The sequence below is a fragment of the Falco cherrug genome, chromosome 3, assembly GCF_023634085.1.
Source record: "Falco cherrug isolate bFalChe1 chromosome 3, bFalChe1.pri, whole genome shotgun sequence".
Classification (NCBI taxonomy): domain Eukaryota; kingdom Metazoa; phylum Chordata; class Aves; order Falconiformes; family Falconidae; genus Falco; species Falco cherrug.
Window position 1 is genome coordinate 119,076,697 of NC_073699.1, and position 20,626 is coordinate 119,097,322.

The 20,626-nt window shown below is 47.8% G+C and overlaps 3 protein-coding genes across 5 annotated transcripts; all 3 read right to left on the reverse strand.

Moving 5' to 3' along the window:
* Positions 1-335: 335 nt before the first annotated feature.
* LSM10 (LSM10, U7 small nuclear RNA associated) lies at positions 336-1,748 on the reverse strand. 2 transcript variants are annotated; one of them, XM_055704671.1, is made up of 2 exons: positions 1,648-1,748; positions 336-931 (listed from the first exon to the last, which is right to left on the reverse strand). In XM_055704671.1, exon 2 carries the CDS (start codon positions 921-923, stop codon positions 552-554), a length of 372 nt encoding a protein of 123 aa, XP_055560646.1. In that variant the 5' UTR covers positions 924-931; positions 1,648-1,748; the 3' UTR covers positions 336-551. The 2 variants fall into 2 exon arrangements, with proteins under 2 accessions (XP_055560646.1, XP_055560647.1); XM_055704672.1 differs by lacking the exon at positions 1,648-1,748 and adding an exon at positions 1,249-1,476 and having other exon boundaries at positions 336-1,067.
* A 53-nt stretch (positions 1,749-1,801) lies between these two features.
* On the reverse strand, positions 1,802-12,249 carry OSCP1 (organic solute carrier partner 1). Of its 2 annotated transcripts, XM_055704668.1 has the most exons (11): positions 12,085-12,241; positions 11,099-11,128; positions 7,266-7,420; positions 6,404-6,571; positions 5,694-5,774; positions 5,027-5,130; positions 4,516-4,644; positions 3,901-3,970; positions 3,063-3,202; positions 2,271-2,334; positions 1,802-1,936 (listed from the first exon to the last, which is right to left on the reverse strand). In XM_055704668.1, exons 1-11 carry the CDS (start codon positions 12,194-12,196, stop codon positions 1,820-1,822), a joined length of 1,170 nt encoding a protein of 389 aa, XP_055560643.1. In that variant the 5' UTR covers positions 12,197-12,241; the 3' UTR covers positions 1,802-1,819. The 2 variants fall into 2 exon arrangements, with proteins under 2 accessions (XP_055560643.1, XP_055560644.1); XM_055704669.1 differs by lacking the exon at positions 11,099-11,128 and having other exon boundaries at positions 12,085-12,249.
* A 1,336-nt stretch (positions 12,250-13,585) lies between these two features.
* On the reverse strand, positions 13,586-20,620 carry MRPS15 (mitochondrial ribosomal protein S15). Its single transcript, XM_055705514.1, has 8 exons — positions 20,460-20,620; positions 19,250-19,312; positions 18,343-18,418; positions 17,434-17,482; positions 16,546-16,630; positions 15,573-15,631; positions 14,460-14,651; positions 13,586-13,770 (listed from the first exon to the last, which is right to left on the reverse strand). Exons 1-8 carry the CDS (start codon positions 20,551-20,553, stop codon positions 13,648-13,650), a joined length of 741 nt encoding a protein of 246 aa, XP_055561489.1. The 5' UTR covers positions 20,554-20,620; the 3' UTR covers positions 13,586-13,647.
* Positions 20,621-20,626: the final 6 nt, after the last annotated feature.

Sequence of the window (20,626 nt, forward strand, 5' to 3'; positions counted from 1 at the left end):
TTCCAGGCAGACAGGGCTGCTCCCTCCCCTCTGAGCTCAGCCCTGCTCTGCTCTAGATGGGCATTCATCTCACCATTAAACTCTTTCAGAACAGTGGTCTGGCAGGAAGCTGAGAAGACAGGCTGTGACCAGCCCCCTCCTCAGCTCAGGACCAGCAACTCTAGCTCCTGCGGGCAGTGATGCCAGCAGCACCACGGCCCTGGACTCTGTGAGCAGGGGAAGGCAAAGCTGTGGGCAGCAGGACAGCTGTGGCTGAGCAACCCCCGGCTGCAGCTTTGGTGAAAAGGGCTTTGCCTGGCCATCAGAGGGACATGAGCAGGAAAGAGGAAATGAGCTGAGAGATCACAGACCCTTTCAGGCAGGGTTATTCATTAGAAAAAATAACCCTGCTCCCCTGCAGGCACTGGCCAGGGGAGCAGCGGAGCCCCGAGTCCCTGGGGGGGATGTCTGGGGCGAGGTGCGGAGGCGGCTGGCAGTCCAGTCAAAGGGGCAGGTCCATCCTGGCCTTGCGGCAGGCAGGGCTGCAGGCAGGCTGCAGGCAGCACTGGGGCTCACTTGTGCTTGGCGCGAGGGAACTCCTTCCTGCCCTTGTCACGGCCCCCGAAGTAGCGGACCCTGTGGATGGCCTGCAGCTGCCGCTCGATGGTGGCCCTGATGTCCACCTCGTCTGGGATGTGGACGTAGCGGACGTTCCTGCCAGTCACAAAGAGCTCATCCAGGTGGGACACCGTGCCCTGCCTGTCCGTGAAGGTCACCTCAGCCAGCCGCACATTCATGAAAGCGTCCACATTGGTGACGCGCCCCATGGCCGTGCTCTCATCACGCAGGTCCACGGTGGTGACGTGGCCGTGCAAGCCCTGCAGCAGGATGACCAGGCTGTTCTCGGCGATGGTGCGCTCCTTGACGGAGTGGCTGACCTCCATCACCGCGGCTGCCGTGGGGAAGAGGGAGACGCCATGCTGCGCCCTGGCTGGGCGCCCACCGCTGGGGAAACCCACCCTCCTCCCCTTGCACGCTCCTGTGCACACATAGCACCCCTTGCACGCTCCTATGAGCACACACCACCCCTTGCACGCTCCTATGCACACATACCGTCCCCTTGCACGCTCCTATGAGCACACACCACCCCTTGCACGCTCCTATGCACACATACCGTCCCCTTGCACGCTCCTATGAGCACACACCACCCCTTGCACGCTCCTATGCACACATACCGTCCCCTTGCACGCTCCTATGCACACACACCACCCCTTGCACTTGTATGCGCACACACCACCCCCTGCACGCTCCTATGCGTGCATACCACCCCTTGCACGCTTGTATGCACACATACCATACCTTGCACTCTCCTATGCACGCATACCACCCCTTGCACGCTCCTACGCACACATACCGTCCCCTTGCACTCTCCTATGCACCCACACCACCCCTTGCACGCTCCTACGTGCACATACGATCCCTTGCACGCTCACCTGCACGCTGCCCCCTCCCAACTCGCTCACGTTCTCCCCCCCGCCCCCCCCCCGCCCCCTGGGGCGCTCCCCGCCTGCTCCCAGCACCCCGCCCCTCTCCCCCCCGCCCCGCGTCACGCTCGCTCTCCACGCCCCCCCTTGCACGCCCCCGTCCCCCCCTCCCTTGCACGCTCACCAGCACGCCGCCTCCTCCCCTTGCACACTCGCGGGGCCGCCCCTCCCGCCCCGCCCCGCGGCCCCGGCGGCAGGAAGGGGCGGCCCCGCCTGCGCACTGCGCCCGCCCGGCCCGGGGTCCCGCAGCGCCCGCAGCTCCTCGCCCTTGCCGGCGCTGCCCGGCCCGCGGTCCCTCAGAGCCCGTCCATCAGCGCCAGCAGCTCCTCGCCCTTCCCGGCGCTGCCCGGGCGCGGCTCCGCCACCTCCAGCTCCCCCATGATGCGGGAGAGCTCCGCCCGCTGGCCCGGCTCCTGCGGGGACAGACACCGCGCCTCAGCCCGCCGCACGCACCCACTGGGAGGCACTGGGACGTGCCCAGCTGCCCCGCAGCCCACGCAAAACGGCGGCAGGCTGGCCCCGCAAGCGGGCAGCGCTCCACCGGGAGCTCGCCATTCCGTTTGCCAGGTTTCAAGTTACTAAATAGCCACCAAATCCACAGGCTCGGCAGAGAATACTGCCGGGGCTTATTTATGAGCTTCACTGAAATAGGAAAAACCAGGTATTTTTTAAGTCACTACTCGGGGTGAAACTCTGTTCTTAGCAAGGCAGAATGATGAGGATCAAAATGGGAAACACACTACGTACCTGTGTGGCTTCTATGTTGATAACCTTGTAAGATAACTCCTCTGGTCTAGTCAATGCAGCGTTTCTTGATTAAAAACATGAAAAGAGTGCTTAATCTCATGAAGACATGCAAATAAATTATAAAAAGCAGATTTCATGAGGCTCCTCTAGGCATGAAGTTTGGACAACGTCCCCATTCCTACCAGGCAAATTAGTGTATGGACCCCAAGTTTGGAGACTTTTCCCCTGTCTTAGAAATTTTTTATGCCAAGTGTTCCCTGTCCTAAATTTTTTTTATGCCAAGTGTGGAACAGCAGGAATATCTCTGTAGTTGAGATTAAAAGTAGGTAAAGACCTTCTGCAGAAATCATGTCTCATTCCCCTTGTGCTCCCTGCCAGGAGGGGCCTAAGGTGTTCAAACCTGTCAGGCTCATCACCCCCATAAGTTCTATTCTTATCTCCAAAATACATAGATGTATTTGGGGGAGAAGCAGAAGGGCTGATGAGATGTCTCCGTTCCATGGGACAGAACCTTCTGCTGACTGCCAGTGTCACATGGAGAGAACACAAGGCCATGCATCACAGGAGACACCAGTAAGGGCAACGTCTCTCCTTCCTGACAGCTTTAATAAAAAGGTCAAGCCAGGGAAACCGCTCCTCTCCTGCTCCTGTAGGGACCATCTGGACCCCAACAACAAAATGCTAAAAACCTGCTATCCCTTCCCCAAAGCTGTTAAGGGCCAGATTTAGTCTCCTGGGCTGTCCACATGGCACTACACCACAAACCCCAAACCAAGAAGGACTTGAGCATACTCTTCCTCCTCGTCGGTTGTGAACAAATTCAGTCGAAATCCTGTCTCACTTCCACCAGGTTTCTGGATCTCCAGACCTCCCAGCAGCCTGGCCAAAAAGTTCAGCTCTTCTTTAGCAAGAGGGTTAGGGACTATATTCTCCTGCAGAAAACAGTGATGGGGTCATTGGTCAGGTTACCAGGGAGATGAGGACTGTAACCGTTTTTGTGTTTTCTGATACTACATAAATGTTCTTCAGAGTGATAAAAATACATTTCTGTATTGTTAGTGGTACAGACTGTGCAGATAACTAGCAATTATCAATTATACATTTAAAATGGTTGCTTGAATTTATAGACCCAGGACAAGATAATTTTCCAGCTAAATTGAACAGCTGAGAAATCTGTAAAACCAACTTTCTGTTTTCTGATGAGATTAAAATAGGAAGGGAGTACACCATTGCATAAGCCTGCATGTAAGATTCTTTAGGAAAATGTGCCCTTCCCCTAGCTCAAAGGGGACCATGGAGGACTGGATGAGGCTCTGCGAAGAACAGAACAGGTTCCCCAGAGTTAACTTGTAACTGTAGACTAAAAATATAGTTATTGTTTCCCTGAGACAGGAGATGAACAAAGGGGAAGACAGTGCAACTGTATAGTAAATGATTTGGAGATGACAGATGTGGGCGTTCCATTCAGTGACCCCATCTATTAAAAGACAAGGGAAGCAGAATGTAAAATCTGGTGGATGTGGTGCAGCTGCTCAAAGGGAACGCTCCCACCGTGTGTGACCGGTGGCAAGACTCACTGGCACAGAGTAGTCAGCCAGTTAGCCAGTGACAGGAACAGAACAACACTGACCTTTGCATGGGATGCCAAGTTTTTGGATGATCCTGACATGTGTGTCTCTACTGGCCGACTAACGCTGTACCTAGAAGGACAGACACATGAGGAAGAGCAACCCGTTACTTGTATGAGATACAGGAACTGGAGGAAGCAGCACAGTATCAATGATTTTAGGATATTTTTCTGAAGACTGTAAATAACTGAAATAAGAAGTTACAGTTCAGTTTTATGGGGTATTGATGCATTAAAATGTGTGAGCGACAAAGCTGTGAGAAAGAACACTGCTCTATCTTATTCTTTCAATGGAAAAATTAAGACAAGCATGGAGAAAAAGAAAGGATTTCTTCAATGCAGTTAAAATTAAATTATATCTCACATAATAAGCAGCACCAGATGAGAACACTCTTTACTCAACTCTACTGTAGACATAAATCAAACTTTTGCTCTTCTCCACAGCTTTTTATACACATCTGTCCACATGTGTTCTGTTTCAGGACATCACTTTGTAAAAAAGTCAAGCTGATAATGGCGAAAGAATCAAAAATACAGAAGGCTGAAGACATGCTTCTAAACAAATCCATAACCATCAACTTTTACTTCATGTTTCTATGTAGAACAAAGCTTACTTACATATTTGTTCCAAGTTTGAGGACTCTGTCTCCATAAAGATCAAAAGATCCTTCCCTTTGTGGAAGAACATAATTTCCACCAGTAGTGAATTCAGTTCTTTTAACTTCATCTCCATTGTGATTAAACATCCTTAAAAACAAATAATTATCGAAACATACTGAGTAGTTTTATTATTGATGTTCAGTACTGACTTCCTCTGCTTACTGCACAAGAAAAAGGGAAACAAAACCCTATCCTGTATGTTGGTAAATGCCTATTTTATTGGATAAGTTACTAATAGCTAATTTACTGGAATAGAGAATGCCAGAAACAGCTTAGTATTTCGTTGCTGGGTGACTTAAGTCTCAAATCCTACCCTTTAAATAGTATTTACTGGAGGTTCAGCTATCCATGCAACATGAATGACAGTCTCAGCTCGATTCCTATTAGACCTCCAGGACTGACTGCTCCTCTGTGAGCAGCCGTACATGCAAGGCGCTGCAAACGGTGTAAGCAGCGGTTTGGAACTCACCTGATGAGCCCTGGAACTTCTGTACCCCAAGGAACAGGGCCCGATATCGGCAGCACAAAGCGACCATTAGAGTTTTGCACTTTATCCTTCAGAAAGATGGAGACCTGCAAAAGAATATTCCACCTCTGAGAAAATCACTTAAATATCTTCTGATCCAAATTCTTTTGAAGTCCAACCTTGCAGCCTTCCTGTCTGGATTGGGGTAGGTTTCCTAGGGATCTTGATGTATATATAGAGACTATGGTACAGGTCAAAGCCAGTAATGTAGAACTGTGGTCCAGAGGATGGGCACATTGATATGTTTAAAAAAATATGTACTGCTTATGCACTTGAATATGATAAATTTATTTAGAGAATATTAAGCCCCATGACTTCAAGCTCAGGTTCTGAGTTTGGTATCGGGTTTCTACTAAAAGGAAAAACATATTTATCAACTAGCAAATCTGTAGCAGTAGAGATTCCTTTTTTCGTTACGTTTTAGAATTACTGAGTATTATTATAGTAGATGTGCTCAATTTGTGAAATTCTGAAGGCTGAAATTACAAGCACAAGACTGAAAACCGTAAGTAACAAAACCAAACCTACAGTGTAATTAAAAAAAGACACCTTTGCCTCCTAGCCACAAGCTCCCTTTTATTCTTACTGACTAGCTGTATTGGGCTCTTACCCTTATGTGCATGTCCTGAAAAAAAATGAGGAGCGTTTGCCTGATGAGCTGAAATTCACCAGCAGAGAGACAGCTGTATGTCTGGAAAAGAAAAACCATCATATAAGGCTTCGCACATGTACCATGTCCAACCCTGGTAAAGGTGGAAACAAGTGTATCAGAATAGTGCTGGCCAAAAATAGTATGTGTGGCAGGGGAAGCAGAAATTATATAAGGGGGGGCAACTAATCATTAATTATTATCCGTGACTAAGAGTCTGATTTAATTTCTGCTGAAGTCAGTGAAGACTTTGATCAGGCTGAATAAGCAATGTATTGATTTAAACAGGCCAGTAAGATAATAACACTTGACTTGTAGACATCTCCCTCTCCAGAAGCCCTTTAGAAACATTTCATGACTTCCCAGAACTTTTAACATTTTATGAAACAGTTCCCTTTCACAGGAACACTCATATTCTTTGTCCAAAAAATTACAGCAGTTACACAAGCAAAAGTTGTTAACCGGGAGGCGGATTTGTTTCCCTCAGGTAAAAAAGAAGGGAAGGTTATTTGGACAGTTCTCTGAGGTTGAGAACATGCCACCCTCCGCACTTGATGTGGCACTTGCTGATGTAGTATTTAGTCTCTAAGATTAGCTTGAAAGAGACAAAAAAAATAAATATCAAACCACAGTGTGTCCCACCATTTTTCCATTTTTCTAAGGATTCTTACTTCAGTCAGCTGTCGGAAAGTTTCATCCACCTGGTTCAGAATGCCAGGGGCATCACGTATGAAATCCTTGATGGCGTCCAGGTGGTTGAATGTGACCAGCAGAATGTCTTTGGGCCGAGGGCACAGCAGCACTTGGTATTTGAAAGCCATAGTCATAAGGTCATACAGCTGCAAAATAACACGGGGAAGTTTTGGTTCCATCGCAACAGAGTGTACACATCGCATAGGTAACTTCATGTTGATGTAGAAAGGGATTTAGACACTTAGCCTAGCACCTGCCTACGGTAAGAACCATTTTAGCTTTGTTTACTAAGCAAATAAAACCTCTGCAATCACATTGTCAGCCCTCCTGCTGGTCTCTCCAACTGCTGCTAAAACTACAGCCCATGAAGCAACACCAACACCCAGGTAGAGGTCTCTTAAGTAATCCACTTCCTACAATTTTTTTCAAAATTGTCTGCTGGATATGCTGTTTGCAAGCAAAAATTCTAACACCTGCAACTGCAAACCAGTGAGTGTCAATACAGAAATACATACATTTATATACACCCACATATGTATGTTTTTAATATATATTTAAAAATCCAGTAAAGAATGCTTACTAAACCTCTTAAAAATCAAACATTTATTTATTAAAGGAGAAATAATCAGTTCTGAAGTATCCGATCCTACCATGGATTTCCCCAAAGCTTCCTTGGCTGAGATCCATTTTTACAAAGAAAGCAAATGGAAAGAGGGCCCTTACAAAATGCTTCAAAATTACAGTGATGTAAAGCCATGTACTAATTATGGCAATCAGAAACTTGTGAAGGGTAGCACAGAAGACCAGCATGGTCAGGACTGGGCAGGTGGTCTTTTTTACCTTGTCCATGCTTGCCTGGTTCAGTCTCATGATTGAAGCATGAGCTAGCCGGTCATACACTGTTCGCAGAGCTTTCTTGGAATAGAGTTCCTGTGGTTTAAACAGCTCTTCCATAAATTTTTTATTGAACATGGTTGTGATGATGTCATTCATAACTGCAAAGACAAAGAGCCTCTGTTTTTGCTGCAGAAACAGCACATTCATCTGGATTCATTCCACACTGAGAACCTGGACACTGACAGCTGCGAGGATTGACATGAACGCTTACCTGTGAAAACCAGGTACAGAGCCTCAAAAGAAAAAAGGAGGAGGAACATCACTTCCTAATGTCAACGTTTTTCTCCATCCCACATTGGCCTGAGCAAGCAGCATGATTCCTGCTGACTGTCCCCAGGGGCAGAAATGCTACATGAGCTGCAGACAACAAACCTTGTTTTCCAGTGGGAATAGGACTGGTTTTGTCGCCTCGTTTTTACAGCTACAGCTAGCACTTCTCACTTTTTAAATAATTTGTTTATAGGCTACTCTGACACGTATCATCTATAAAAGCTGCAGTTCTTCCTAAAAAGCTGTTTTGCATCACTCTAGATTTTTGCAGGCTATAGCTAGCTGACTCTGCCTGTTCTCTCTTTAGCCTTTTACACTATTAGTCTATTTTTCCTTCTCAACAGACTCCTGAATGATTCAAGGCTCCTTCTAGTATTTGTTTCAAACGGTTTAACACTGGCAAGTATTTAAGGAAGCACTTACAACACTGGGATCTACGTCAGGCCACTCAGGGCTCTTACACAGCAACATCTGCAGATAGTAAAGCAGTTCAAAAGCACAGAACTCTAAACTTCCTGACGTGCTTCATTTTTTTATGTGTAAATTTAGACATGGAATTGTTTCACAACTTACTCAAGAGTATGCAGAGATCACGAGTGCTGAGTATAAGGGCTGTGCTCTGTTTATTGAGCTTTTAATGCAAAGAAGATAGAAAACATTTTGCAGTGATTCAAGCAGATGCAGTATCTTAGCTTTTGTATGGGACCTGATACTTTTATTATTTACCTGATACATTCTACAGAGTTATCATAAATAAGCATTTATTTCTCCATAAAAAAATGTTAAATACAATTTTTAATTCACACAGATTACTGTACAAGCATGAATTTTCCTAAGCAGATGACTCTTGCTGAAGCTCATAATGCCAGCTGATTCTTATGGCTTAGTAAAATCTGAGAGGAAGTAAGGAAAGAGAAAAAGGAAAAAAAAAAAGAAAAAGTGAACATATACAAAGTGGTAGTGATTAGCTATTTGAAATACTGCTATAATTATTCACTGGTGGGTTAGACACCTGGCTTTTCGTAACTGTGGTACTGAAGCTACACAAACAGCCAAAGAAAGTTAATGTCCCAGTCACTTCATCTTTTCTTAAGATGATTAACTGTCTGGGGAGCACTGCCAGATATGCTGTGGGTCCTGAGAACCTAGACACGGAGAGCTGTTTTCCTGTGCCTCCTGATGCGATTCTCTGTACATGCTTAAACCTGATGTTTACAGTTTTTTTCCTACACCGGTGTACGCTACTGGTAACACACACATTTCAGCAAACACACTGTATCAAACAGGGCTCGCTAGTTTTCCTGCTTTACGGACCCAAACAATACAGAGAGATCTCAGCACAGCTTCTGAGCAGCATAGATGACAAATGAGGAAAAAATCTCTCCTCTTCCTCCCTTCTTTTCAAACAGACTGTCCATAAAACAATCCCTATTTGCAGTCTGAGGCAAAAATTCTCACTTTTAGTGGAGAAAACAAAATACATTAATATGTATTAGTACATATTTATTTTTGCAAGTAATTGGTTATGACAAAAATAAGAACTGTTGCCTTATACTGCTATCAAGAAAAATATTTTTTAAGTTGCTTGGATATGTTGCCCGCACAAAGGCTTCTCCTCCATCTTTGGAGAGTCACCAATAACCAAAACTGTCAGGAGACAGACAACGTTCCAGTACGCTGGCTGTGGCTGGTAGATATTCACAATGAAATCGGAAGATCTGTGTTAACCACACACCCAGCCTTACATAAATTATCTTCTGAAATTAAGACCTCTTGTATTGGCTATAAAAAGAACCGAGAAAGACATAAAAAAAATCATGGTAAAGGGCAAATCTGACACAGTACGTTTGATAATGACACAGCAAAGAGATCTGAAAGCCCATGTAGTCCCTAGGGAGATATTTACACCGTTCTAACAATGGAAAATAATAAAGAAAGGAGTGTTAGCTCAGGGAAAATGGCACGCCAAGCAACACAGCATAAAAGCAATTTAGCAGAGAGGGGTTTCATCAACTGGGATGGGGAGAGGGAAACCAAGTATAGACAATGCAATGGACAGAAGAGAAGCTGAGGATTTATGGTGGTTTTCACCTACACGTGCCATGTGTCACTGGTGACACACGTTCCAACTTCTACCATGCTGTCATGTAACACGGCTCAGATGCATGACATGAGACAGGGGGGTCTTTACACCTGGATTATGCTCGTGCTTCTTGGAGGACATTCAAGGCAGCAGCGGGGATGCTATGAGTTCAAAACAGTCACGCGTTCTACTCGCAGTGCGTTTGTAGTTCGTAACAAGGTCAAAGGCAAGCAAAACCGCCTTGTCATGGCTTCATCAGCAACAGCCTCGGCTGGTCACTCTGTGTGACTCTTCAGAGATCATCGCCCCAAGAGCAGTGTTCGTAGGCAAACTTGTTCTCTGACAAGACAAGCTGACTGTTCAACACAGGATCTGCATCTCTGCCACTACTACCTAAATATGACAAAGTGGGCTTTTATACAACTTGTCATTTTGATGTGATAAAAGAAGATATGGAATCTTTTAGACCTCTGAGATATTAAATGCGGGGAAAAAAAGTGTTCTTGGAAACGGCATGTAATGGTAGCAAACAAAAGCTGGGGCAAACTCATAGGATATTGGTATTTGCCTTTAGTAAATATTCAAAACATACAAACGATGCTTATTTTGTAAAACATGAATTGTAACCCTGATCTCTCTTAAAAAAGGGCTGCTCAAAAAGGCAGCGAAAGTGCTATGCATGTTCACCTAGCAAAAAACTTGAGATAGTTTAAGGGATTTATTTCCTCATTCAGCTCCTTACTACACCCCTTTGCTGGAGGCTACCGTTCCAAGGCAGAGTCCAGAAGGAAACGCATGCTCACAGCTCAGCGCTGCAAAATCCTGATGTCTCAGCCCAAACTCACCCTCAGGGATAATTTCAGTCAAGATGAGCTTGGCTGAAGGGTGAGCACCTGCTTCTTTGTGATCACTCTGCAAGGGTGATGACTACTAGCAGAGGTGGATAAGCAGTTAGGATGGAAATGCCTTAAACTTTCCTGGAATTCACCTGTCAAAACCCTAAGCAATGAATTAGAAAACAAATTTAGAAACATGCAGTATACATAATAATTCCTGCATTTAAGCAGAAAAAACAACCTTCACAATGCTCACATAATTATATGCTTGCATTAATACAAAGCCAGAAAAAATACAAATATCTTTTTGGCTAGAAAGACCGCTACGATAAAAAGTTTTGATCTATTTCTAGTCTTGGTTAAATAAGCAACGTATTTTTGAAGCCATATGATTTTGAGATACTGTCTGTTTTTTCTAAGATCTATAGCTAAAGTGCATTTTAATGAACAGGTGCATATTATTATTCATCTTTGACGCTATGACTAGAAGGCTGCAGGAACAGCATACGGTGTGTTCACGTACAATGAGCCTCATGTGTGCATGTAGTGGTGTTTGTCTACTGCATGCAGCTAGCAGATTACAGTACCTCGTTTCCTGTCCACATCTGTCCATTCATCTACACGAAGCATATAAAACAAAAACATCAGTTCAAGAAGTAAGAACAATAGTTTCAAGGAGAATAAAAGAAAGAAACTAAAAAAAAAAAAAAAAGAAATCTAACTAATGGACTTTGTTTTTTCTCATCAGCATTCAGCACTTAACAGGAAGGAACTCTTCAGGTACTTGACATCTTTCACCTTCGATGAGCGCACAGATGATGAAACCTTGCCCTCCCCTTGGAAAGGATCTCGTTGCTTCACCAGAGATAGAATTTTACCCTTGACTGAATCTCAGCACATTTTGCATTGAGCTTGGAAAGTTTTCAGCTGTTTTTTTGCACTTATGAGCCAACAACATTTGAGTGAACAGTTTTAAGCATTAACAAACACCTCAGTGGGGACGAAACCACATCTCAGTACAATTTGCACCCAGTTTTTTGGGAGGTAAAATACACGCGTGGATAAACTAGCACAGATCTAATTCTCCTGCTGAGATATGCCACCAAGTACGGCTGATTTAGTTGAGGCTCTAATGTTAGACTTCCACCCAGAGCAGCAAAGTTTTGCGGGATCGTTCTCTGAAGACACACGCGAATAATTAAGACCGCATTGCCGTTGCACCGTGGCGAGGAAGCTGCTTGCCCAGGCCTGCTCCTACCGGCAGAGCCTGCGGTGCCCGGCACCCCCGCACCCCCGCACCCGGGGCGGGATGCCCGCCTCACGTTACGAGGCCGTGCGGGGGAGCGGCCGGTCGCTGCGGGGGAGGGCGGGGAGAGCCCTGCCCGGCCACCTGCAGCTGCCCCTGCCCTCGGGGCACCGCGCTTCCCGCCACCGGGGGAGGTGGGGCGCCGCCGCGGCCCCGCACCCGGCGCAGGCCGCAGGCCCCGCACGGCCCGGCCAGGCCGCGGGAGAGCCCCGAGGCCCGCGGGCAGCCCGCACCCGGCGCAGGCCCCCCCGGCCTCCCGCCGCTCACCTTTGCGGGCCTTGTCGCCGGGGATGCTCTGGGCGCGGAGGCGCTGGTCCAGGATGTACAGCATCTCCCCGCCCAGGTTGAGGAACAGCAGCGGCAGCGTCCGCGCCGACATGGCGACCGCCGGCCCCGCCGCCGTTGCCGGGCAACCGCGGGGCCAATCGGGAGGCGCCGCCTTGGCCGCCCGGGGTGCGCGTGCTAGCCCTGCCCAGCGCGCGTGTAAGCCCCGCCCACACGTGCGCGCGCCCCGGCGCGTGTGCAAAGCTTGCCCCGTGTGGGTGCACACCGCGGCGCGTGTGCAAGGCCCTGTGCATGTGCGTGTGTGCACCCCAGTGCATGTGCAAAGCTCTGTGATGTGCGCGCACCCCAGCATATGTGCACAGCCCATGTGGGTGCACACCACAGCATGTGTGCAAGGCCCTGTCTGTGTGCATGCATGCACCCCAGCATGTGTGCAAGGCCCCCAAGCGCATGTGTAAGGCCCCAGCCACATGCACCCCCGTGTGTGTGCAAGGCCCTGTATACACACACTCACCCCAGTACTTGTGCAAGGTGCCACCCACGCGTGTGCACACACCCCAGAGCATGTGCAAGGCCTGGTACATGTGTGTGATCACACTCCGGCACATGTGCAAGCCCTGCCCATGCATGCATGCACCCAGCGCGTGTGCAAGGCCCCACACGTATGTGCACACCCCAGCACACATGCAAGGCCCTGCACACACATGCATGCACCCGTAGGCCCCAAGTAAATTTTAAAATACCAGTTTCATCAGTTCTGGTGCATGAGAACAACTAAAAAGTTTATAAGGAAATGATTAAAATAATTTTAATATAACTAAGAAAAAAAAGGGGGGGCTGAGCGCTGCCTGAGGCGGGCCAGCCACACATGCCACTGCTCAGAGGAACATGGGGAACGTTGGTGAAAGCCAGCGGGCGCCACCATAACCGTGTCAGTAACTCCCTCGGTCACCACCACCAGCACCTGTGGTACGAGCAGCCCCATCACACTTGGGGACAGCAGAGGCACAGGGCGAATACAGACGTGTCAGTCTGCTGGGAAGTTACAGACTTGGGCACTAACGCCATTTCTACAGCTGCCGAGCTCCGAACCAACCCGCGTTTCCCTGCCAGAAGGAACAGCACTTGGAGCCACTGTCAGGGCTGCTTTGTTTCCGAACAAGCAGTGTTTCGCCTCATTCTGTCTCCTCATTTGCCATCCCACAGCCCAAATCCCTGACAAACGGTGCTGAGCGGCTGGGTCAGTGCTACCTGACAGCGCAATCCCACAGGCAGCAGCAGCAGCCATGCTCGGAGGGGTTCTCACGTAAAGATGCCCCTGCCACGGGGCGGTGAAGTCCCCCAGGCCCTCCTGACAGATCGAACTGCTCACACCAGCCCATCAGCCTTAAGCTAAACTTTTAAAACGCTTAAACCGCTCACCGCGCTTTCCCAGGTGCTCGTTGCGCCGCAGACCCCGCAGCACGCACGTAAGCAAAGAGGCTTTAGGTCTTTAGGCAGTTATTTATTGTTAGGGAGACCGGCTGCGTCAGCCTCCACATGCCGCTACACGGGCGTCCCCTCGCACTGCGCCTGCTTCTCCTCCTTTGCCGCTCTCGCTCTTGCTCGCCGCTCTCTCCTCTGCTTTAGTTTCTCAGGTGCTTTCAGCTTCTGCACCTCCTGAAAAACCTGCCGGAGGAGCACAAGGAGGTGAGAGGAAGAGAAAGACAGAGCTGCCTGCTGCTGAGCAGAGCTGCTCCACCACTGCTGCTACGGACCCCAGGTGCAGTAACTCCTTCCTGTGTGCTCCCTCCGGGCCACCGGCCAGCCCTGCTTGCAGGGTACCATTCCGAGTATCCCGCGACAGCCACCCACACTTTGGGTTACAATTTCATTGGACTGAAATTTAGGATTTACAGACTGAAGGCACATCCAGCTTCTTGATTATACCCAGATACACTGCACACAGCTGCTACACCAGCGTATTTAGAGAAATGACAGCAGGCAGTGGGTGTAGCCACGTTTATCCCAAAGCTGCCATCCTGTTTGTCTCACATATTAGTTCCCACATCAGACTTTGAATAAAAGCTGGTTTGAATTGTACATTTCTGAGCAAACCAGCAGCACAACCCGACGTTCTCAAGCACAGTAATGCTGCAGCACGTGCATCGTTGCCCACTATGTAACTGCCTTTTGTGGAGCTCTTTGCCTTTCAGGGTGAGGTTATGCTTTTCTCTATAAACATCATCATCTCTTAAAATTCAAACCCTTAATTAAAAGCGCCCACCCATCAGTCTTTTCTCTCTTAACTGCGCTCTTCTCTAAAAAGGTTTTTTTCTACTCCAGCTACGTGGTGCTCTCTCCAGACCACTCCGTACCTTGAGACAGAAAGCCTTCTTCACAAGCCAGCGCTTGGTGATCCTTCTGCGGTAGGGAGCGGGCAGGGTGTACTTGATATTCAGCTGCTTGCAGGTGTTTTCAAAGGTATCATAGCGGACACGGCGAAGATACGTAAGTAGTTTCTTCCGGCGATCTATATCCATCAGCATGCGACGACGGTTACTTTTATCCTGCAAAGGACTTAACGTTCACTAGATTGCAGACAGATTATTCTTCCATTCCAATAAATTACTTAGAATAGACCAGATTATGGCTGGAAGGAAACAGTCAGGTTAAGGACGGTATCTTAGAGCAATTTTTCTTGGCAGACACTGCAAGCGCATTAGGTCACTACAAGATCTGAGAAGGCTTAATTTGCTTTTCACTGAAATTGCTTTCTTCATTTTGTGCCTCCACCTTCACCTTCATCCCCCAATGCTGAAGGCTGCTTTCAACTTGTACACAGGTTCAGGCGGTGACAAAAGCTGCAGTGGCTTGGAGGCAAAGGCTGTAGGGAAGGCCTGCTGGCTAAAAACTTCACTTCTCCTGAAATGTATTGTTCCAGAAGTAACACAGAAGCACTTACCTTTGTTTTTCCAGAAATTAAGTGTGAAAATAAAGTGTGACTTGGCTCTGTCTGACTGTTTGAGTCATATCTGCGATGCTTCAAATTTCAGCTCTGAACCCAGGCAGCTTTAGGTAGGAAAGCGGTCATTATGACATTAACACAGCCCTGTCTGCTAAACATTTTCATAGGCAGAACAAAGAATACAGCCGTGAAGTGATAACATTAATTATGTTGAAAACTAAGCAGTGAAGCCACATCTGCAGCATGGATAAATTCAGCTAAACTCTGTTCAAAGGTATCTGCTCAGCCATTTCCACCAATCCAGTAACAAAAAAAGAACACACTCCACATTTCAGCTAGTCAGAATGTAGCTGTGACTGAGCCAGCAGTTTCCCACACTGGCACAGGGAACCGTTATAACTATTTCATAAACCTTCTTAGGAAAGCCATAATCCCCAGAATTAAAATCCTTTTGCTCTAAACTGAGAAAACAACCTGAACAGCTGCTCTCTCAGACGTGTGGGCTCAGATTACTGATAGTTACCTTGGGATGCTGCTGAAGATGTTCCTCGTAGGTGCGTATCTTGGCAGTCAACATAGCAACTATAAAGAACAGGCGTAAGAAGCCAAGTGAGAGCAGCAGGTTTCCAGGGTGAGACAGTATCATTTGCACTCCCTTCAAATTGCCAGCTGAGGACTGCTGCTCTAATGGGTACCCACTGCGCCACAGCGAGTATTACCACACAACCCTCCGCGTAAGCGCAAAACAAACCACAAAACATAACCTACATAACGAGAGTCAGAACTATTACTATTATGAAGCTGCTTAATTAAGAGGCTAAAATTTTAACAACAGATCATATGAATTTATCTGTAAAATGCCTCTTGTGCTCACTTAATTGCTGGTGACTTTATATTCATTTCACTTCACTTGGTTTAAGCTTTGGAGGAACAAACACAGATTAAGAAGTTCTTTCTAAAAGCAGCAGCCAGCTCTTTGATTTCAGGCTTTGGAGAAAGGTGCTGGTGGCATCCCGAGAAACTGAAGCCCTTTATTAATGACAAAGAAGTGCATCGTGGTCAATGGCAGTGTGGCCTTCATCCCTGCACTGTCCCTACGCTGTGCTTCAGCCAGAGCGCTCTAATGCACAGGGAAATCTGAGTTCTACGGCTACATCTAGTAGTTCATGGTAATGAATGCAGTGCAGTGCTACATGTCATACAAGCGCTTCAAGCGGAATGATGCACACTCTGCCTTTGAGGAGTGGATATGGACTAGGAACTTGGAAAGCACCCTAGATGGCATCTGCCAGTAAGTGCATACACTGCCTCTGCAATGCTCCCAAACCTCAAACAGGTCCTCCAGGGCATGCTGCAGGCTACCTGCTTCTCAGGTGCGCTCCTGAAGGAGATTCTCCTAACTGATACAGAAAACTTGAAGTGCTGGGGTGGGAATAGCTGAATAAAAGCAGAGATGTATCATCTGCCAACAATATCCTTCTACTTTTTTAACTTGCCTTGCACCTCAAAGGAGCCATTGTCGTTGGGAGACCTCCTGACCTTCTCCACCAGCTGCTGTGTCTTTATTTTCATCTTCTCCTTCTGTGGATAACAGAAAAGAGCTTGTCACTTTCTCAGGAACGCCAGAGGTCTGAGACACCCCAGCTCTCTTCCCCAATGCCCAGATAAAGGCTTTCTAATTAATAGCTTTACTCGGTGCCCATCACAAAATGCATAAGAAGTGCTGCACAGAAGGACCTGCTGCTTGCAGGACAGTGCTCAGAGTACAGCAGCGAAGCAGCACAAAAAGATCTTGGCTGAACACAGAATCGCCACTGTTGAAAGCAAGAGTCAAGGCATACCCTTCATCCCAAGATTACAGAAAAAGGGTGTTGAAGAAGCCCCGCTGCTCTCACGAATGGAGGAGAGAACTGAAGCTGATCTCACATGGCAGTAGCCTTTACTTTTTGCATCTTTTTAAGCTCACATGGTAAGCAGCAAGAAATGGTAAGATCTTTGTGCTACCTTATGATTTGCTTACTTTGTTTTCTGGGCATACAAAAAGTAAAAGTAATTTGAAGAACATCTGCCATCCAATGTACTGTTTTCTAGAACACAGGCCAACCATCAGCAGTAACATAACACAGCTCATCTCCCCTGTGATTGCCTAGTATTTTTCTTCTCTCATTTTAGTATGCAGTTATTACCATAAAGAAGACTGCATGATAAATTTTAAGACCATAACAGGACTTATCACTCATATATTTCATAGCCCCAGATTTGCAGTCACCAAGCAACACTTAAAAATAAAGTAAGTGAAGGGCATTTAACAATATAGGCATGTCTTACACAAATGTGCTCACTAAATCTTCCAGGTTTTTTTATGCTAGTAGAATGAAACTAACCTGGCTTGCCATTTCCAGTGACAACAGTCTTCTCACTACATCATCAACACTGCAAGGAGATTGCAGATTAGTTTATAGGCTAGAAAAAAAGTATATTTAACAACAGAAATGAGGTTAGGTTTTCAGAGCATACCAACTTTTCTCAGCTTTAATTTACTCTGCAAATTTACAGCCACTATCCTCCCCTCCCAAACCTGTCAGCCATGAACTGCTCCTTGCATTCCTAAGAAAAATCATGGCTGAGATTACAGAAGCATCAAGTAGTTTTGCTGCTGTGGAAAGCACAGTTATTTCAAATGATGATGGAAGTCTTATCAATTCCAAAAACACTATGTGTAAACTGGGTGCTGAAGATTAACCCCCAAGTAAGTGCTCAAGGACAAAATAATTAATTTTAACACCAGCTCCTTCAAAGATCCGTGAAAGTCTCAATTATGCCACTGGGGGCTCTCCATGCACCACACATGAGCTGCTCTGGAATCAAAGCATAAAAATGCTAAACTCCAGGTCCAAATTTCAGAAGCAGCCATGCATTTTGAGTTGTTTAACTACACACTCTCTACCACCTGAGTCCAAGAGAGGCATATATTATTTCTAAGAAGATTATTTCTAATATTTCAAGATTATTTCTTTTTTTCTAGGGACTACAAAGTTCATAGAAGATGCAGGCAATCAGCACTTAATCTTACATTAAGTAAACAAAACCCTTACATGATGCTAATCAGTGACCACTTTTGCACATTTGACTTTCAAAATGACTTTGCAGTTTTTGTGCTAAACTGCACACCAGTGACCACAGAGCACTAATTAGTTACTGAGCAGGTGGCAGCTTCCACATATTGTGGTTGTGTGTGTGTGTAAGATGCAAATCTCTGAAGAGAACAGTCATTCCCTTTCCCTGTATCATACCTATTTATTATTGGGACATTGGCATAATCTTTCTTCAGCATGGTGGGAGGAAGATCATCCAAATGGCTGGGGATGTCTACAAAGAGAAGATTAACATTTGAGGAAGAGCAGTACAAAGTCAGCGCTCTGATCATGCTTGCAAACTAGACCAAAGGAAACGAGTTGCAAAGAAAATAAGATTGTATGCTCCAAACAGGAAGATAGAACTTGAGAGATCAAGCTGAGGTGGCAGGAATTGCGTGACTAATATTGGGTCCAGTCTCTTGCCTTTAGCACTCTGGATTTACAACATGGTGTATAGTCCACCAAGATCAGTGATCTCTTGCTAACAACAACTGCTACTTTCCCACACGTTCACAACCTGCTGAACTTTCTGAGTAACTTTCGAGCTTGCAAGGAATTATTTCTAGAAGCACTGAACCACAAAAAGGTTAAAGGGACCTTGTGAAGTTTCTAGTCCAATCTTCCCTTTAAAGTGGACTGTCATCATTTCTTTGTCTAGCAAAGCCTTGAAAACCTCTGGGGATGGATAGTCCACAGCTCCGCTGTGAAGCATGTTCCCATGCTGCACTGCCTTCCCAGTGAGAGTCCTTTTTCCTTTTTCCTTTTGTGCCCAGCTGGAACATGTCCAAGCTGCTTTTTGGGACCACCCCTCATTATATTGTTTGGCACTACCAAGAAGAATCTGGCTCCCTCACCCTTGTAATTACCCATCAAGAAGCCGCAGGACTGCAGAATCCTGCAACAGGGATTGTATTTCCTCTCTTCTTATGATGAGCTCTGCTGCTTTAAAGTGAAACCCACTAATTTCTCCAAAATACCCTCTCTTCCTGCAGCATTGGGGTACGACTCTGATAATGTCAACAGTAAAACATTTTGCCACATGGTCCCATTAATCCTGACATACCTTTCTTCCTTTTTCTCACAGGTCTGGCGTAACATCTGGCTGTCTGAATAAAGGGACTGCAAGCTTGACGGAAGAAAACAAAGATTTATCAGACTTGTGCACACTTTTTTTAGCTACATACAAATGAACCACTGCTCAGTCTGTACTAGAAAACTGGTCAGAGTACTTAACACTCCAAGGTGATCAGCAGCCAGCCAGGTCTCTTGTCCCAAAGAAGCGTGGAACAGTTCAGTATGATTCTCACATGGGTGCTAAAACAAATGGCGAAGCTGTGCTGCTTCAGGGTGATCTGAACCCAAATGATGGGAAGGACAGAGCAGCAGGAAGAGATTACAGACGCTGAGCGGACAGTGCGAGGGCTCCCAGGCTGAACTGTGTTTGTTTAGAGGGTTTAACTTGATGAACTAATTCAAGTAATTTCATGGGCGAGTTAGTAGGGCTGCTCTGCACTACCCCAGCGGCTGAGCACAGAGGCAGCGGGACCTAGAGACAACCTTCAACCGGCACAGCTCGATACAGACGAGAATATTCATCGGTGGCCTGACTTGACCTGTTCTTTGACTTTTCAAGAGCAAGCCCTTCCAACTGCTCTTTCAAGGCTGCTGCTACTGGAACCAACACCTGCTTCAGATGGTTCACCCGCGCCTCAAACATGTTTTCAAGTACAGACGTTGCCAGTCACAGACCTGCCAGGGAGCTGTGTGCAGGGGTCCCCGCGCTGTCCCGGGCCGCGGGGTCCCCCCCTGCTGCCCCGGGCACATGGGCCGGTAACGGCCTAGCCAGCAGCCCGGCCAGGCCCCCAGCCCGCACCCTGGCCCAGCTCACGGCAGCTTCGCTGACAGACCCCCGGCCCCGGAGCCATTCCCGTGCGTCCCCGCCGTGCGCGGGGCAGGGTCAGCGGGCGGCCCCCAGCCTCACCACCCTCCCCCAGGGCTTCGAGAGACGCCCCGGGGCCCTGCCCGCGCCCTGCCCCGCGAGCAGCACCCCAGGTCCCCCTGTCCCCTCTCAGGGCCGCCTCAGGCTCCTTCCCCCCCACCCCAGGCCACCCCCGATCCCGGGACCTCCCCTTCCCCCCTGGCCTCGGCTCCCGCCCGGCCCCGGCCCGCCGCCCGCCCGCCCTCCCTCCGCTTCCTCCGCGGGGCCCCGCGCCCCCATCCGCGCTTCCTCCCAGCGGCCTCTCCAGCGCGGCCGAGCTCCCCGCCCGCCTCACCGGCCCCGCCGCCGCCGCCGCTGCCCAGGCCGGCGGCCACGCCGCGGGCCGGCCCCGCCAGGCAGCGGCCCAGCGCCGTCCGCAGCGCCAGCATGGCCGGTCCCTCACGACCCCGCCGCCACGGGCGCCGCCATCTTGCCCCAGGCGCGACAGCCGAGCGCCGAGCG